At 40.9% G+C, this 17,309-nt stretch overlaps 1 protein-coding gene across 2 annotated transcripts in view; it reads right to left on the reverse strand.

Annotated features, from left to right (window-relative positions):
• bcl11bb (BAF chromatin remodeling complex subunit BCL11B b) overlaps window positions 1–17,309 on the reverse strand; it is a 34,870-nt gene that overhangs the window by 17,320 nt on the left and 241 nt on the right. The window contains exons 1-3 of one of the 2 annotated variants that reach the window (XM_040125508.1): window positions 13,331–13,693; window positions 12,928–13,233; window positions 4,773–5,156 (exon numbers count right to left, since the gene is read on the reverse strand). In XM_040125508.1, the coding sequence (XP_039981442.1) occupies window positions 4,773–5,156; window positions 12,928–12,991 (448 nt within the window). In that variant the 5' untranslated portion in view covers window positions 12,992–13,233; window positions 13,331–13,693. Of the gene's footprint in view, window positions 1–4,772; window positions 5,157–12,927; window positions 13,234–13,330; window positions 13,694–17,309 lie in introns of those variants that run through there. The other variant, XM_040125509.1, reaches the window with a different exon arrangement.

The following is a 17,309-nucleotide window of genomic DNA, read 5'->3' on the forward strand; positions in this document are numbered from 1 at the left end:
CATGTTATTCAGTGGGGGAAGGAGTATACTCCTGTTTTTTTCCCACAGAGGAATAAGGAAATATTTGCCACTCAAAGAAACCGGGAAATACACACATACACACACACACACACACACACCCACACACACACAAACACACACACACACACACACACACACACACACATACACAAATGAGAAAATGAAAAGAGACACACATGCCCAACAGCAGACACAAGATAAATTCCTTGGCAAGCATTCAAAACACTCTTGTAAGAAGACATAAACACACACAAACTGCACCAGAATTGCATGAACACACATGAGACACACTTTCAGGCACACACACGTAAACGCATGTGTGTACACACACCACCTACACAACTGCCACCATGTAACCCCTAATCACAACCCCAGAGCTTGGACATCAAATGAAGCAAGTTTTAAAAAAAAAATCATCAGGAGTAATTAACGCATTTTCATATGCAAATGTGATTAATGCAAAACTACAAAGTCATTATGCAAATCGACTTTTCCTTGAGCCTCTGTACAAATATTCGCAGCTCAAATCAGGGATCAGTCTCACCATCTTTCTTTTTTTATCTCTACCCTTCTCCCTCTCCCTCTATCTCTTTCTCTCTTGGAGTAGAGATAATATGTAAGTAGCATGTGCAGTTATTTCTAACTCACGCAGTGTGTGTGTTTTCATGCGATGGGCCGGGGCTATGGCATTACGCCGCCTGCCTACTGATTACTGCTGCTTGGCACTGGAGCGAGACAGGGAAGCCGGCGTACAGGGGAAGGTATGAATATGCAAAAGCCTGATTGCTTTTCATGATTAAAGCCTATTTAATATGGAAATGAGAGCAAGCCAGGTGATTAAAGGAGCATTGGGTGGTGGGGCAAAAAAAAAAGATGGGGGGAGAAACAGAGAGAGAGAAGAAGAGAAGAAAAGACAGGAGAGAGACACCTTGAAATCCACACAAGTAGAGAAGTGTGGAAACAGTTATTTAGTTACAGCAAAAGTGAAACAAGTGTCAAACATTGCAGACTTGACTTCTTTGGGCACAAAGGTCATTATTCCTTTTGATACATTTGGTAGGTTACACCAGAGGTTATCATTCAGAAACCACCATTACTCATATGAGGTGAAAAAAATCCGTTGTTGCCCATTAGCTCAAGAAAAAAAAACTGATTTTATCACCTTAAAATGCTCCCGCACACTATCACACTTTCACACCCACAGAAATTTTATAGATGTAGGTGTGACAATTCTAAAGTAGCGGGTACCTCATTTAAAGTGTTTGATCATAAATCCAGAGCTTATTTGTTTCAGTTGAGAACACCAGTATCGGTATCACTTCAAGCTTGTAAGCTAAAAAACAACGAACCAATGCAAAATCTTCAGCCTGATATAGGGATATGACTGTGTTTCCCACAAAAATGACAGCAAAAAGATCAGAGGTGGACAGAGAGAAAAACAGAGAGAGCTGTTTGAGGATGTTGCTGTCGCTCACATCATCTCATGAAATATTTACTTTGTGATCTCTATACACAGTGTTTGCGAGTGAGAGAGAAAGAGAGAGACAGAGAGAGGGAGAGGTTGTCATGATGTGACTTCCCCCTTATGTACTGGATGTCTTAAAATGCTCTGAGGGGGCCCGGTAGCCGTCCTGGGAGGAGTTCAAAGCAGGGCCAGGGTCATCTTAGTATGGTAACGCTCCCCTAGCGACAACCTCTCGCTTGCCTGATGACACGCATCATTCTTCACAGACATCACACACACACATACTCATAAACAAATTCATACAAAGCGCACAGACATATTAAAATACTCTGACAATGCCCACACATACATACATACACAGAGTGCATACATCAGCAAGAGAAACTCAGAAAAAAAAATGGCACAGAAGGGCCATTTTTCATCTATGCCATGTGTACGAAAGAATGCGCATGTGCTTGCATGTGTATGTGTTTGTGTGAGGGTGTTTGCACCTTTTGGGGTTGAATCTGCTAGCCTTGCAGCATGTTTGCATTTTAAGCGAGCAGGCTGACAGACAAAGAGGCCAGACAGGATGTTATAAAACACAACCAGGTGAAAAAAAAACAATCCAGGAGAGGAGAGGGTTAAGGGTTATGCATACAGCACAAGCATTTCATGCACACTACAGTACATTATGTGTGCATGTACATTTCTGTCTTATGTGTGTGTAAGTTTGATACATATGGTAATTTTCATGTCTCTTCTTGATACTATTTCCTTATGTGTGTGTGTGTGTGTGTGTGTGTGTGTGTGTGTGTGTGTGTGTGTGTGTGTGTGTGTGTGTGTGTGTGTGTGTGTGTGTGTGTGTGTGTCTTGGAGAGTGGGTGCTGCTAACACTTTGGACTTAATTAGACCTAATAATGTAATCTAATTTGGTTGAAACTTGAGACTGCCTTGAGTGGCAATCTAATGTGTTGAACAATGCTCTCCTCCTCTCTTTCATTTGGGGCTTCGAGTGCTTTTATGTCCTGTTCTCTTAGTGTCTGTCTGTCTGATAGACTAACTGACTGCCGCTCGAACAGGCTGACTCATTCACTACCTTTGCCTAAATGTTTTTTCCTCTGACTACCTACCAGACAAATGCCATGCATTGGGTCTTTTTCATTGCATAAGCTTCCAAATGCCAAGTTAAATGTTTGTATATTTCTGCTGCAACTGGGCTTCCAGGTAGGTTGCTGTTGAAGGCTGTTTAACTTGTTAAATCTCCAAGGTATAGCTGAAAAATTAGATAATTTATAAAAGCCATGATACTGTTTAAAATGCAATGTTGGGGAGTGAGTGTCAAATTGATTGAATATTATTTCTTACTTTTACAATCAATTTGTTTAACCTGAGAAAATTTCTGTACTCTCTTAAATAATGCCCATGCCTTTTATTTTCTGAAATTAGCACTGACATTCAAAACTGGGCTGTCACGTATTATTTGTGATCCCCTTTAGTAAATTTTTCCCGCTGCAAAAGATGGTGACCACACACAGCTGCTGGCCACAAATAGAAACTGTGCATATGTACTGATTTCTGCAGTAATGACAAAAGATGTCTACACCAGCTTTGATTCTGAAATGAACAAAATGTGCAAACTGTATCCCTGGGCTTTTTTACAAAATGTTTTGCAACATCTCACAGACCGGCTAAATCTTAAAGAATCCCACAGTAAAAAATTAGTGAATGTGTGACATCAGAAACCATATTAAAAGTTTCTTCTAATACACTAGTATAACAGAAACATAAAGTCTCTCACTTGTGTTTTTGATGTTTCATATTTTGAGGGTGACTGAATCTGATCATTTTTATGGTAACAAAATATTGTTCCTTACTCTAGGGATTTTTACCATTCAAATGTTATTAAAAAAAAATTGTGCACCTGCTGTGAACCAAAAGAACCAAGAGCCTGTTGTCATGGCATCTACATAAAGTCTACATTCACACGTTAACATCAGTTCTTCTAGACTACCAATGCTTGTATAAACCAGTATAAACACTCAGTTAATTTGGATGGGTGGTGGCAGTAGTGTAAAACTTTTTTTTAATTATTAAAATATTATTAAAACTGTGATATGTCACTCTGATGTATGAACCAATCCATATCTGCGACACTCTAAACTGACTGTACTGTTTTTCAATATTTATTTTGATTGACTGCTCTATAATTTAAGACCACACTAACTTCAAAAACGACACATGTACAATATAATATAAAATCTCCCCTTTACTATTTACATAAGACTTTTTATGACATACCAGTTTCACACTCTGTGGTGAGCAGTCTCTGTGTTGCTCATATAATCTTTTTATGTACGATTCTAGCTGGTAACTTTTACAACACAGTTGTCTCCCTTCTCTAACGAAGTCCCTCTTAGTCTGTTGGAGTCAGTGTAATCCTGGATAGCCTTCCCAGCTTTTGGGTGTGATGGTGACTGTCTACTCTGATAACTTTGAACTGGTTTCCCTGCAGCGCTGGCAGTCTACCCCCCCCCACCCCACAAACAGCCAGATGAACGGCCTTGCTGCTTTATTAATCCTCTTCTCCTCACCACGCACACAGATGAATTTTAATCAGCTTTCTTAACCTCTTTTTTTCATATAGTTCAGGATTTCTTTACAAATGCTCAGACACGTGATGTGCACTCACACAAGCAAATAAATAAATAAAATAAAACACGAACAGATACAGACACACACACTGGGGGTAGCTCCTCTATCACCTTCTTCCTCGCCTTTCACAATTGGTTTCAGCTGAAGAAGTCCTTCAGGCCTGCCAGTGTGCGTTTGTTTGGTGTGTGTGATTTTGTGGGTATATGTGTGTGTGATGTTTTACTGAGAACGAAGCAGAACAGACACACATTGCAGCTCTCACTCACTCTAATGAAATCATCCCAGGCTACATTAATCCTTCCTGAAGGCCACTGTCAAAATAACAAGCAGCTGGGATTCTTTAAAGAGAGCTATCTTACTTGGACAGGTGAGAGATTGAGAGAGGGGGTATGTGTATATGTGTGTGTGTGTGTGTGTGTGTGTGTGTGTGTGTGTGTGTGTGTGTGTGTGCGTGCGTGCCCGCATGCGTGCGCGCATGCGTGTGTGTGCGCGTTTGTGTGTGTGAGTTTAATTTTTTTATTGCACCTATGTGTGTGTTTTAGATATGTGCATCTACTGACAAGAGAGCTCTCTTCAGATTGTGTGTTTACATTTGAGCTGCTTTATGGTTCTTGTAATTGCATCTTTCTACAGTGCGTTTCAGTCTTCGTACCTCCTCTCTCCTGTTTGGGGCAGATTCCCTTGGCCGGCGTAAGTCTCCTGTCCTCATCCTCTTCTCCTCCGGGGGTCACCTGGATGCCCACCTCCACTGGAATGGACCCTCTAATCAGCTCCAGTGACCTGGCCCTGGGAGAAATGGGAATGCCCGTGATCCCGCCACTCTCCCCAGGCTTGGAGAAAGACCCCGGTCTGCTCCCGGGGCCCCGGCACAGACGGCGCTTGTGCTCGATGAAGACCAGGATATCGCCTAGAGGGAAGTTGGTCTGGCACTGGCCACAGGTTAGTAGATCATGTTCCCCAGGTCCTGCCCTCCGAGGGCTGGGGGTGGATGGCTCTGGAGGAGGAGATCCCGCCCCTGAATCATGATTGGCCTCTGCTGCAGAAAAGGGAAGAGGAAGGTTACAGATGTCAGTCAGTGGTGTTTGATTTTTAAAAGAGACCAAGAAAGACAGTGAGAGACAGGTAGAGAAAAAATACACAGTGAGGTTTGGTTATTCCTGATGACATTACCTGATAAAAGCCATCTCTCCCTACCACACGACACGATCATTACATTCACAACGGTGTCACTTTCATGGCATAAAGCAAATCTGCTGTAAACCTGCTTCGCCTAGACAAACACCTGCCAGCTTATCCGTGAGAGATCTGCGTGGGTGGGACCCCGTACATACACTGTATGTATATGTGTGTCTGTATGCATATCTGCCTGTGTGTTTGTGTGTGGACAGGAAGCTATTCATCTCACAGTGCAGGCTGGGTTTCCGGTGAGGGCCTTCGCTGCACTAAGCTGTCATAGCTAGACGGCTGCCTTTACCACGTGGAAGCCCCAGCTTGTGCAGAACAAAGTGTAGCATAGCGGAGGCCATATCCACCAGAATGTGTGCGTGTTCATGTTTGTGTGTATCAAAGAATAAGACAGAGAAAAGAAAAATGAGAAGGAGGGAAAAAAAACAGTAAGATTTTTAAGTGTGTGTGTACATGAATGAAGCAGCACACAGGTGAGTTTGAACACTGTATTCTCTACAGACAGAAAATCTATAAAGCCAAACCCGGGGTCCTGTTAAGAGAGTAAATCTCAGTCTTCACAGATCTGACATGGTCATTAATAACCATTACACATTCTTCCCTCCCTCCTCCCCTATGGCAGAGACTGACTCCCTGAGCTTAACGTAAATCCCTCATGGACAACCTCCATTTTTTTAAACACTACCCTGATGTACCAGTATGAAAATGTTTCCTCTTCTAAAGAGCCCGGAGGAAACCTGAAGCTCCAGAGACTTAAGGGGCGCCTGAGTGAGTGGGCACCCAGGAAGAGATGTTGATGCCTGGGAGAGGAGCATAGCAGCGCCTGTCTGTCTCTGCTGTTTCTCCACTTCTAGCACCTGCATCACCCCACCCCCTTTCTTTTTGCCTCTCTTCTCTCTTTTTCCAAACATGACACCCTAATAATTGCAAAGATTAGAGAAAGAGGGTATGTGCTGGTTTCTGTGCGCCTGTGTCTTGGTGTGTAGTTATCAAGCAGAGATCCTAAACTCTCTTATCACCCATCACAAACTGTCGGGGAGGTGTTGCTCCTCTAAACTCAAAATCCTAACTGTTAAAATCAGGCAGAGGTCCGACTGAATATTACACACGTTTTTACCAAAGTTAATATTTCAAATGTTTCTTTGCAACTATGAATCACCCCTGCGACCCAAACACCCACCCACCCACACACACTCTCACATACACACGTTCCAGTCCACTCACTTCTCCCTGGTGTGATGATCCAATGCCAAATGTCTTTTCTCTAAATGGTGATAGGTTCCTGGATGCCTGCCAAATAATTTCCATCTCATAATCTTTGGCGGCAAAGAAGGAACACAAACACATATTTACCTACAGTTCACAGCTTGTGGCCATAATTCACATGAAGCAATGTTCCAGAGTGCTCACACAAGCCATGTAAGCGTGTGCATGCATGCATGTGTGCATATGTGAAATGCATATAAGTAGGACTACACAGCAGATATATATAGGCTACTAACAATATGTTGTGCTTTTATTTCTGACTCCAAAAGCGAGACGGGTGGCATGAGAACCAGATCCTCATGTGTCGTAAATGAGAAAAAGACAACATCAAGTCAACTAGCTGACAAACAACTGGAAATTTCAAAGTGACTTTCTCACTATCATAGACAAGTACAGCAGGGCCTGTTTGTTAACCTATGGATGAGTAATATGGCCTGGGGGCAGAAGGCAGTAAATTAGCAGGCGTTGGCACTGTCACTATGACGCTGGAATATCAGTCGGACAGCTTCAAAAAACCGCACCCCTCTCTTAAACCCGCTCACTCATCTATCCCAAGGCTCACCTGTGTGAGAAAAACACATGTGCAAGAAGGAACCGAGCATGGAATGCCTGCAGGAAAAAAAAAAAATCGACCGTGGACACAAACACACTGAAATGGAAACATACACATGAAAGAAAAACACACTAGAGTAGCCTATCATCGTGACAGACAGTGTCTAATTCCTCTGTATAAACTCCTATGTGAGAACAACATGCTGGATAGGTAAGGGAGCATAGCGGACACAGTGTCAAACATGCCAGCGTTGAGAAGGCGTGATGATAGAAATGAAACCCAGCTGTCTAACTTGATACCACACATACTTTATTTCTCTCTCTTGCCCTCTTTCCGTCTTTCTCTCACACGCACACACACACACACACACACACACACACACACACACACACACACACACACACACACACACACACACACACACACACACACACACACACACACACACACACTCATAGGCACAGCTAAATTCACCCAATGACACTCCTGGTACCCTGCTTATCAAGGTTGGGTTAAGTCAGGCAGCCTTAGAGCACCCCCTATCAGTTTGATGAGGAGAGAGTCAGTTAGTCACTCTGTGCCGCTGCACACTGCCACTGCACAATATGTACCAGATGGGAGACACAGCTGAAGACAATGGGCCTCTTTCACCAATATTTCCATTTGTGTAAAAGGCTGAAAATTATTCAAATGCCTGGCCAGAAAGTACTTAATGAGGAAACAATGTTGTTAAAGGAGAGGAATTGTTTCATTTGCATCTGAGAATTTTTTTAATTCCAAAAAGTAAAATGTTTGCCATACAGTTTGGTAATAGTTGCATTGTAATTTTATTGTCAAAATTGGTATATGATACAGTAAATGTGGTGTCCTCGTTAGTATTTGTCACAGTCGTAGCTAGGTAAAACAAGCTTGGTAGGTAAAACATGCCGAAGTGCATACATAAGCACTGTGGTTTCCTGCCCTGTCCTCTGACATTAATTGCCCTGATAAATCCCTCTAATACCTAATTATTGCGTCTGTCCTTATATACTCTTATGTCTCAGTGATGATTCTTTTTGTTGTGTCATTGTGCCTGAGATGAAGGTGAGGGCAAAGAAAAATTTTCAACATTGTTTGACAAGTTCTGCTCTGCTCTAAGTTGAATATGAACCAGAGAAAATGTAATTTTGCTGAATGTGAAACATTTGTTTTTATTTAAGGATATGTTATGATATGATGAGATTCTTCTTAGCGGCATAACAGAAAGCTGTAAAACTATTTTCCGTTGAAGTTCTGACCTTACACAACATTTCAATGCCAGCTGCACACTCTGTTCTGCTGGTAAAGGCAGAGTAAGGCCAGGGGCACTCATATGACAGTCGACCACACTGTATGGGTTCAAACCTGTCTCTCTTTCTTTGTTTTCCCCGTCCATTTGCTGAGCTAAAAAGACATGCATACACACACACACACACACACACACACACATAATCGCACATGTGTAAACCCCACAGGGAAAGTCGGGTAAGATTCACGCTGTCATTGAAAATAAATGACACCAGAAATGTTGCAGATGGTTGCAATCAAAAATTCAAACAACAAGCGGCCTCGCTTAGCCTATCCCTTTTTCTCGGCTGCGATTGCCAAGGAAAGCTGCAACAGTGTGCATTGTGTAAGGCCAGGCCTGTGTGTTTCATTATCTTATCACCATTTAATCTGTAGCAGTCTCATTTCTTATCATAAATCTTAGATTATCAGCCTGAAAGTGAGCAAAATACGGTTCTGCAGCTGACTGTGACTTGTCACTAAATCGCCATAAATGACTTGTAAGCTATGAGGCATGACATTCGTTAGTATAAATCAAATTTGCCAAATAATTTTAGAGATATCATAATAATAGTAAAAAGAAGTTTTATAGCATTGCAAAATTGACTAAATGTGTTCAATAATATTGAAATGTAGAAAGAAAATCTGAGAACAGACTGCAATGCCTCATAGTAAATCATCAATCATCTCCTGTGAGATTATCATCCGTTTACCACAATGTGTGTGAATATTTACTGTGGTGTTGCAGTGTGTACGGTGGGTTTCTCGCTAGTATTTGACAGCCATATGGTGCAAATAAAGAAGAAAACATTAACTGTTTCACAAGTAGCATGCCAATTCGGAGAGTAAACAGTTATCACAAGGCGTTTCCATGACTGGATCCAGAAAACAATAATGCTGCAATAATGCTGATATTAGATTGGAAAAATTACCGGTTTCTGAAGAAGAGAGGCATGTGATGCTAAACACCAGTCATTCCATCTTCCATCCTTAATACATAAGGATATTCATATGATAGGTATGCTTTTGTCATAGATGTAAATCCAAGCTGAAATATTGACTGACAGAGCCTCAAAAAGACTAGAGGGGATGTTTGCCTTTTTCCTTGCATGAATCTTAATTAGACAATGAATGAACTGTAAAATGAAGGTCAAATTCTACTTAGACAGAATAGCTTGTTACATGTGATTTATAAGTGTGTGAACACATACAGTTTGCATGCATTTTGAGAGTGATATTTGTGCAGTTTTATAATATATGCTTAGTCTATGTGTGTGTCTGCTTTCCTTGGCTCATATTTGTGCGTTGCGTGCATTCATGGCAGTTACACTCACTTACTTACGTCCCTCTTGATGTCTGGCCTGGAAAGTAAATTTCTAGTACATAGTCTTCCACTAAAAGCTTGTCCAGAAGTATGCTGATATTCAGGTTCTCTGCGCTCTCAAGTAGAGCATGACCTATAGGCCCATGGCCGCAGGGCACAAGGCTGCTGTGTTCAGTAACACTGAATAACCCCTGATCTGACATGTGGTTGATATATGCTGGCAACCTGGAGAAACTTCATAACTTCATATATATTACTTGTGTAAGGAGAAATCTTGTGACTGGTCTTGACAGCTGATACTGAAATGTTGCACAACCGTGAGACGAAGCTGACCCAATAACGAGGTGATATCAAAAATATTAAAAATAAACAAAATCCACTTGTTTATTTTTAACCAGTTTTTGAAACATTCTCTAACTGTACATATGCAAAGCTCTCGTTATATCAAATTACATTTTGGTTTTCTCCCAGCACTCCTCAGATCCTCCCGCCTGAGGTGTGATCCTGAGCTTCTCCAGACCCACCCCGCTTAAGGAAACAGCCCGAAGTGACATGTAACCTCCAGACATCGAATGATAGGTACATTATATCCATCACAGCTAGAGATAAGGTATCATTATTAAGCTATACTGTACAAATGGTAAACATAATTGAGGTTCTTTGTGCAATACAAGTTAATCTTTGCACATACTTGCCCGCAGACACACATTGTTCTTGCAGAGAAAGAACAACTGGATTAAAATAATAATGATTTTTCCGTTCAAAGATTTTTCTATTCTGTCTGTTCAAAGTCCAGTCTTGGCATTGCATTTGACCTCATTAGTGGCTTTACAAGAGAACAATAAAAACAAAAAAACAAAAAAACAACCTATAAGTCCAGTCCTTTCTTAATTCTGTACTTGTGCCTCTCAGCAGTGTGTAGGCCCTATCATGTAAAAGAACAGGTAGGACGAGATTCAGGCCCTCCAGATGGCTCAGCTTTTCAGCATCCTACTCATTATGCTCTAATAGCCACTTCAGTAGGACAATGACTTTTGCATGATCAAGCTGAACATCAAAGGTCTACCACCATTTGCAAATATTCTATTTTAGTTTATGTTTGACACTTTCAAGTCTCTACAGACAAGTCACCAGTCATTAAAAACAGCAGGCAAGTACAGATACATCCTGGAGGCATTGGAATGCAGCTTCAGTTCAAACAAGGAAATTAAGAAATTTAAAGCTAATTTGTGACAACTAATTATGATTCTAATAATGCAAGTATCTACATTCAGCCCCACAGGTTCAATTTTCTGAATATGCTGATTGTACAGCAGGTGCTGTAAGGTTTTGTTTAACTAATATGCAAAAGATGTCAAACAAAGTGACCCATGGCTGGAAGGAGGGGAGGCAAATATTTAACTGTTAGTCCAAATTTTTAAAAGTTCCCTAAAGACAAATGAAAATATGCAAAACGTTGCAGTTATTTTTCATAATCCATGCAGGTAAATGTTAAACACACACACACACACATGCCTGGGGTGAAACTGTAGTGATGTTAGAAATTTTGCACAGTCGAAAATGTATTGCGGGGATCAACTCGGTTTCCATCTTAATTAAACGAAAGACAGTGACTGTGACAGCAGAGAGAATTAAGAGTCAGCTCAATAGTCAAGCTGGATCAATATTTGTCATCTGCCTAAAATCTGCTGAGGATGCATCATACTTTCTCATTTAGAAAACAAAACCACTGGTTATAGCAGACATTTAGATTTCAGATTGCTCTTTACGTTTGAGATTACCGTAATTATTTCAATTGACAGCTCGACCGGAGGAAAGTCAGTGAAATGAGAGAGAAAGAGACAAGGTGAATGGGATAAATGGATAGTCAAAGTGGTAAATGTGTCGGGTGGTAACGGAATGCGCCAAACCCTTTTCAGCCCAAAACAGACTGGCCCAAGATTACATCATGAACTTCTGCAATGAATTACCCAGATTAGGCCTCTATGAAATTGGATTTAGGCAAAGCAGAGCGCTGGGAGATGAAGGTTAGATTGATATAATTGATCAGAAATTGGATTATGCGACTTTTTAATCATATGCTCAAAAAAAATCCCAGCCTCAGATTTAATCTGTGCAGTTTAATCACATTTTTTGGTCGCAGATCTGAAAGCATCAAACCAGTTCTGACCCTCCGTTTTAAAATATCGTATTAATAAAAGTTAACACTGTCGTTAACTTGTGTGTGATGCAAGTTGAACTTATTTTCGCGCACAATTTGATTTTTGGTATGTTATTAAAATGTTATCTTAAAGTACAGCTAGGCCTGTATGTATCAAGAAAAATTAATTTGAGAATTTGTGTGTATGAGCGTGTGTGTGTGTGTGTTTGTGTGTGTGTGTGTGTGTGTGTGTGTGTGTGTGTGTGTGTGTGTGTGTGTGTGTGTGTGTGTGTGTTAGATAGAAAGAGCGAGAGCGGAAGAGAAAGCCAGAGGGTTATTACTTAAAATAAAAATACATTTAAATTAAGATAGCTACAAGCTATCTTGTGCAAAGTCACAAAACAAAGAGCACAACTCTGTATTTAAAAATCATTGAAATATTTAACAAAGTAGACATAAATATAAACAGTGGCACATGTTGCAATATGCTGGGGAAAAATGTAAAATTGTGTTGTGAGGAAATTTTGCATTACACACTCATACACGCACGACGCACGTCCGTGCACGTTCAATCACATACAAACACACACTCACACACACTTTGCCAGACAGTCCCACTGTAGTTGTCATTAGATCATCTCTCGTAGTAAAGTCATATGAAGCTGCAAAGGACACATTTAAAAATATTACTGAATTGTGTTCATAAAATTTTAAAGTGTAAAAGCATTATTAGCCCGTGTAATTACTTAAAATCAGTCTAAAACGAACAATCTGGTATAGTAGTTTTAACTTTATCACATGGTAAATTTATTTTCACAAATGAAAGTTATTGTTGGTATTTAGCTTCATTGTTTGGCGCATTTTCAAACACGAAAAACCAAAGCATGGGTACGATTTGAATCTTTTTCCCAATAAATACTTTTATTTTGTCCTGAAAATCCGAATTAACAATAACGATAAACTATAAATGATGTAAACCAATAAACTTTATTAAACAGACTATGAAGTGAGAAGATTTAAAGAATTAAACTCACCTTGTATTGTCTCCCTGTGCGTCAACGATAAGTGCTGCGGGTTCACCTGCTTGCGGCGGGACATTGCCCCGGCATTTACTCTGGCATCGCCCGGTGAACGGCACTTGGAGTCGGCTTGGACCGTGGTGTCGGTCCTCTCTGGATCGCAGGAGAACAACTTTCCCTCCTCCTAATCCCTATGCTATTCACAGTCTTCAGATGCAACTTTGCTGCGCGTTCGGAACGTGAAGAGTCGGTCAGAGCGCAATAAGGATGGAAGACCAGTTTGTCCACAGTGTCCGGCAGCGTCTTCGGAGAACTCAACACCTGGATTGAGGAAGCCAAAGTGCAGTTTTAGGAAGCAGTTGGCTATTAGTGCCGAAGGAGCTGATATGTGCGCAGGTAGGTTATATTTTGCAATGACCTTTTTCAGATAAAAATCCTGGAGTGCCCACCTCTGCAGCGACCCTGGTGACAGATCAAGTACGGTGCACTCCACCGGTGATAGGTATTGGCTCTTATTTGGCTCCTTTCTCTTTTCCCCTTTCTTAATTCTAATGATATGATTATATCACCTAGGGTCAGATGGCTGCTGTTTATTCTAGGATTCCCTACAGTCCTTCGATTTCAGCAGTGGTGCGCTAAAATGACCCTTTGGCACTGTCTCCTCCTGCGCGTTTTGGCATCGGTGCGCGGAACGGCAACTCTTGGCTGTGGTGGCAGTAGCCTCGCTGATTGAGAGAGGGAGAGAGAGAGAGAGCGAGAGCAGGCGGGCAGACAAGACACCTCCTCCTCCTTCTCGTCCAACAAGCAGAGGTCCAATGTTTCCCAGTTTCCTACAGTGTCGAGGCTACTTCTTGTTGACTCACACGATGAAAGAGGCTCTGTTTGGGAGGACCCCGCATTTGTGCGTGTGCAGACTATGTGCACCCTGTGTTTTTGTGTGCCTGTGCGGATGTGTGTGGTTGGGGTTGCCTCCGTGGAGTGGGATGGGATTCAAGTTCAAGTGCTACCGTGACGTTTGCGCGTCATACACCACTGATATATGAGGGCGGCGGACAACAACGCACGGATACTGGGGGCAGCTAGCGGTGGCTCCCCGGAGCTCAGCAATGGGCTCCATACATAAAGTAATTATCACTCAAAGACGCGGTCATACTGTCTGCCACTTGAAGGAGTGTTAATTTACGACCCAAAATGCTCTCTCCACCTGAACATAATGGTCATTCAATCCAAAAGAACATGATGTCCGACAGTCTTATCACTATTTCCCTTTGTCACATTGCATTTTTTTCCATATGCTTTGATCAGTAAATTGATTATTACAACTGTCTTCCTTTCATAGTGCAAGCTGAAGTTTTGTCAACATATCAGAAGGATATTGTTTTGAAATCATTGGCATATAAGGACCACGCACACCAAGCTCAGAATAAATAAACATCAGGGTTCAAACGTCACCTTTAATTTAGATAATTAAAACTTTTATTCTATGGTGGCATTCTAGGCTTTGTAAATGACCAAAGAACGCTACTACACATGATTAAAATGTATGCACGGCACACCTATTTCATCACATTGGACCAGAGGATCAGCATGCTGCATCTTTGTTGTTTGGATAATTTAAACATGTCGTGAGGCAACAGTACCCTCTGTTGGTACACTCAGGAGACAATAAAAATCTATTTAGGGGATGATACCTTAACACAGCCTTGCTATTCTTTATTCTTATTTTTAGAATGAAGCCTCAATTCAGAATCTAAGAGAGTCCTTGAAGAGCGGATCAGGTTCACTCAGTGGCAATTGGGGGCACTAATGGGCAATCATTCACACATAATTCACTGTCTTCATTTAAATCAGTGTATGCAAAGATAAGTGCTTTGTACGGGCTACAGCCCAGCTAAGAACATACTCAAGGTTTTTTGTTTTTTTTTACTGTACCCAACACTTCAAACATGTGCTCTGCTGTAATTTGGTTGGTTACATTGTTGAGTAAAAATAAAAGCCTAATATGGCCTTTTAAAGTAACACTATTTCCTCGTGGATCAGCAGAGAAGTGTGGTGCTATAGCAATACATTTTATAGTCTGCCATTTATAAAACATGGTGGGCAATTTTAAGAGCATTAGAAGTTTGATTGCTTCAGGGCAGGCCTGGGGGACTTTCAAGACACTAATTATTTATATAAATGAAATGTCATCTCAGCTCTAGCTCAAGTAGACATAACCTCAACAGACTCTGCATGGAAACAATACAGCACAACAGCTATCTTTCACAGATAAGCCAGGCATGTTGTCAAGCATATTGCTTTGACTGGAACGCATAAATTCGGTATGTGATATTACATGAAATGTCTTCTTCTTCACATCAGGCCAAGAGAGCAACAGCAGTCATGGACACATTGGATGCTGAAGGAAAACATTATCCTGAGTTCACACACACTCTCTTGGCATCCCTTCTGGCTGCAAGGAGCTCCTTGATCCTTACCCATGGGTTTCTCAATAATACATCAATGTCTCCATTATAGCTTGTATCTGTTGGCTCCGGGCAAAGGCAGTTTAAGCTGGGTTGCACAGGGCCAGGATGCCACAAATACCCTGCTTGTGGACACCAGAAAGGTTTTAAGTCCAAATTGTTGCCTCTAAGGAGACATGCACCTCGCTGGGTAAGTGCCATCGCTGAATGCGAGATACCTGAACACACCGCAGGGCATTACCTAAACAAGAGATGAGGATATGCTGAAATGGAAGTTTTGTCCAAGTACCAAGAGACATCATGTTTACAATTTAGCTCTTTTACAAAATGGCCCAAGATTTAGGGAGATTCCAGGCACTCATAATTTATGTTAAAGCATAAAAATTTGCACAAGGACAAAAGTACATCCAACTTAACTGGCTTTGATTCTGGGTCACAACCCTCGTCACATCCTTTTATCTTCCATTTTTCATGTCTCTCCCATCTGTTTACTCTCTAAAGAATACCAAAATAACATTAATATCTTAAAACAGACCAATATATATTAAAGAAAACTGCATATGATACATTTTTTAAGAACAAAAAGAGAATTTGGTGTTCTCAAGGTTAAGTGTACAAACTGGTCAAAGCAGCCATTTTGATGTGTTTAACCACAATGTGACAGGACAGACATAAACAATGAAAAGTCCACTCTAGGACAGCTCATGGTAATATGAATATTGCTCTGGGATTTGCTTATAGTCGGTGCTTCATTATGCAATGTTTAATATTAATAAAGAAAGTACAAGTATATATTATTCATAAGCTGATTTACTGTGGTTGGTGTGAATGTGTGTTTGTGTGTGTGTTTCCCTCTGTGTGTGTGTGTGTGTGTGTGTGTGTGTGTGTGTGTGTGTGTGTGTGTGTGTGTGTGTGTGTGTGTGTGTGTGTGTGTGTGGACTTGAGTGACAGATTGAGATGCTCCCTTGCTACGAGCAATACAACTAGACAAGGCTCTTACTTTTCTACAGGACACATCCTGACAATTTCTCCCACAGTTAAGAGGATTTGTCCGAGCACGGGTGAATATATAATGCATGCAGATGCCAAATTTTAATCTGGACGAAGTAAATGATTCAATGCTGGCTTTTCTCTGAAGTGAGGCTGGGAGGGGAACGAAGAGGACAAAAGATGTTACATGTAGTCTACACTTAACACTGTAACATTTAAAGCAATCAAAGGTGATGATGATTATGAGTTTTTGGCCATATCAACCTCAAAAGTAAAAGGAAAAATTATCCTTGCTGTAACTAATAATATTTTTCTTATTTATCACAAAATCCTCAATCATTAAATCCATGTTTATGTTCTGTTCTCAAAAAGTTGCTACTCCAGTAAATTTTCTGCATTACATAGCTATACCATGTAAAAAAAGAAAATCAGTGGTCTCGACTTGATGTGTGGTTGTCATGCTCACAGCTGGCAGTAACATGCATATATATATATGTAAACACTCCCTCTTACTTGTGTTTTGTGATACTCTGGATACAACAAAATAGCTGTGATTTAAAAAAAAAAATTTTTTTTGATACACGGGCATTTTTCTATTCGCTGGACTACACACTTAAGCAATCTGGGTGTAATACAATCATCCAGCAGCAGAGACCGACTTGTCTTCGTAAACAAGTATCTGAAAAAATCAAGTGTGAAGTAGGTATAGCTTGTCTTAAACTATCCATGATATGATATGTATTAATGTTGTTTGTGTTTGTTTGCTTTCTTTTGATGTTGCAAGTTAAAGCTTTGCTCACAATAATGCTTTTGACAGACACTGTGCTGATTTTGCAAGTGAAGCATCTGTATTCAAGTATCTCGTCAAATCATAGACTCCGTGTGCCAAAAATCCAGTCCTGTCAGTTCAGGTACACGAGTAATTATTTGTCTCCCTCTAGT

The sequence above is a fragment of the Xiphias gladius genome, chromosome 4 (genome assembly GCF_016859285.1).
Source record: "Xiphias gladius isolate SHS-SW01 ecotype Sanya breed wild chromosome 4, ASM1685928v1, whole genome shotgun sequence".
NCBI lineage: Eukaryota > Metazoa > Chordata > Actinopteri > Istiophoriformes > Xiphiidae > Xiphias > Xiphias gladius.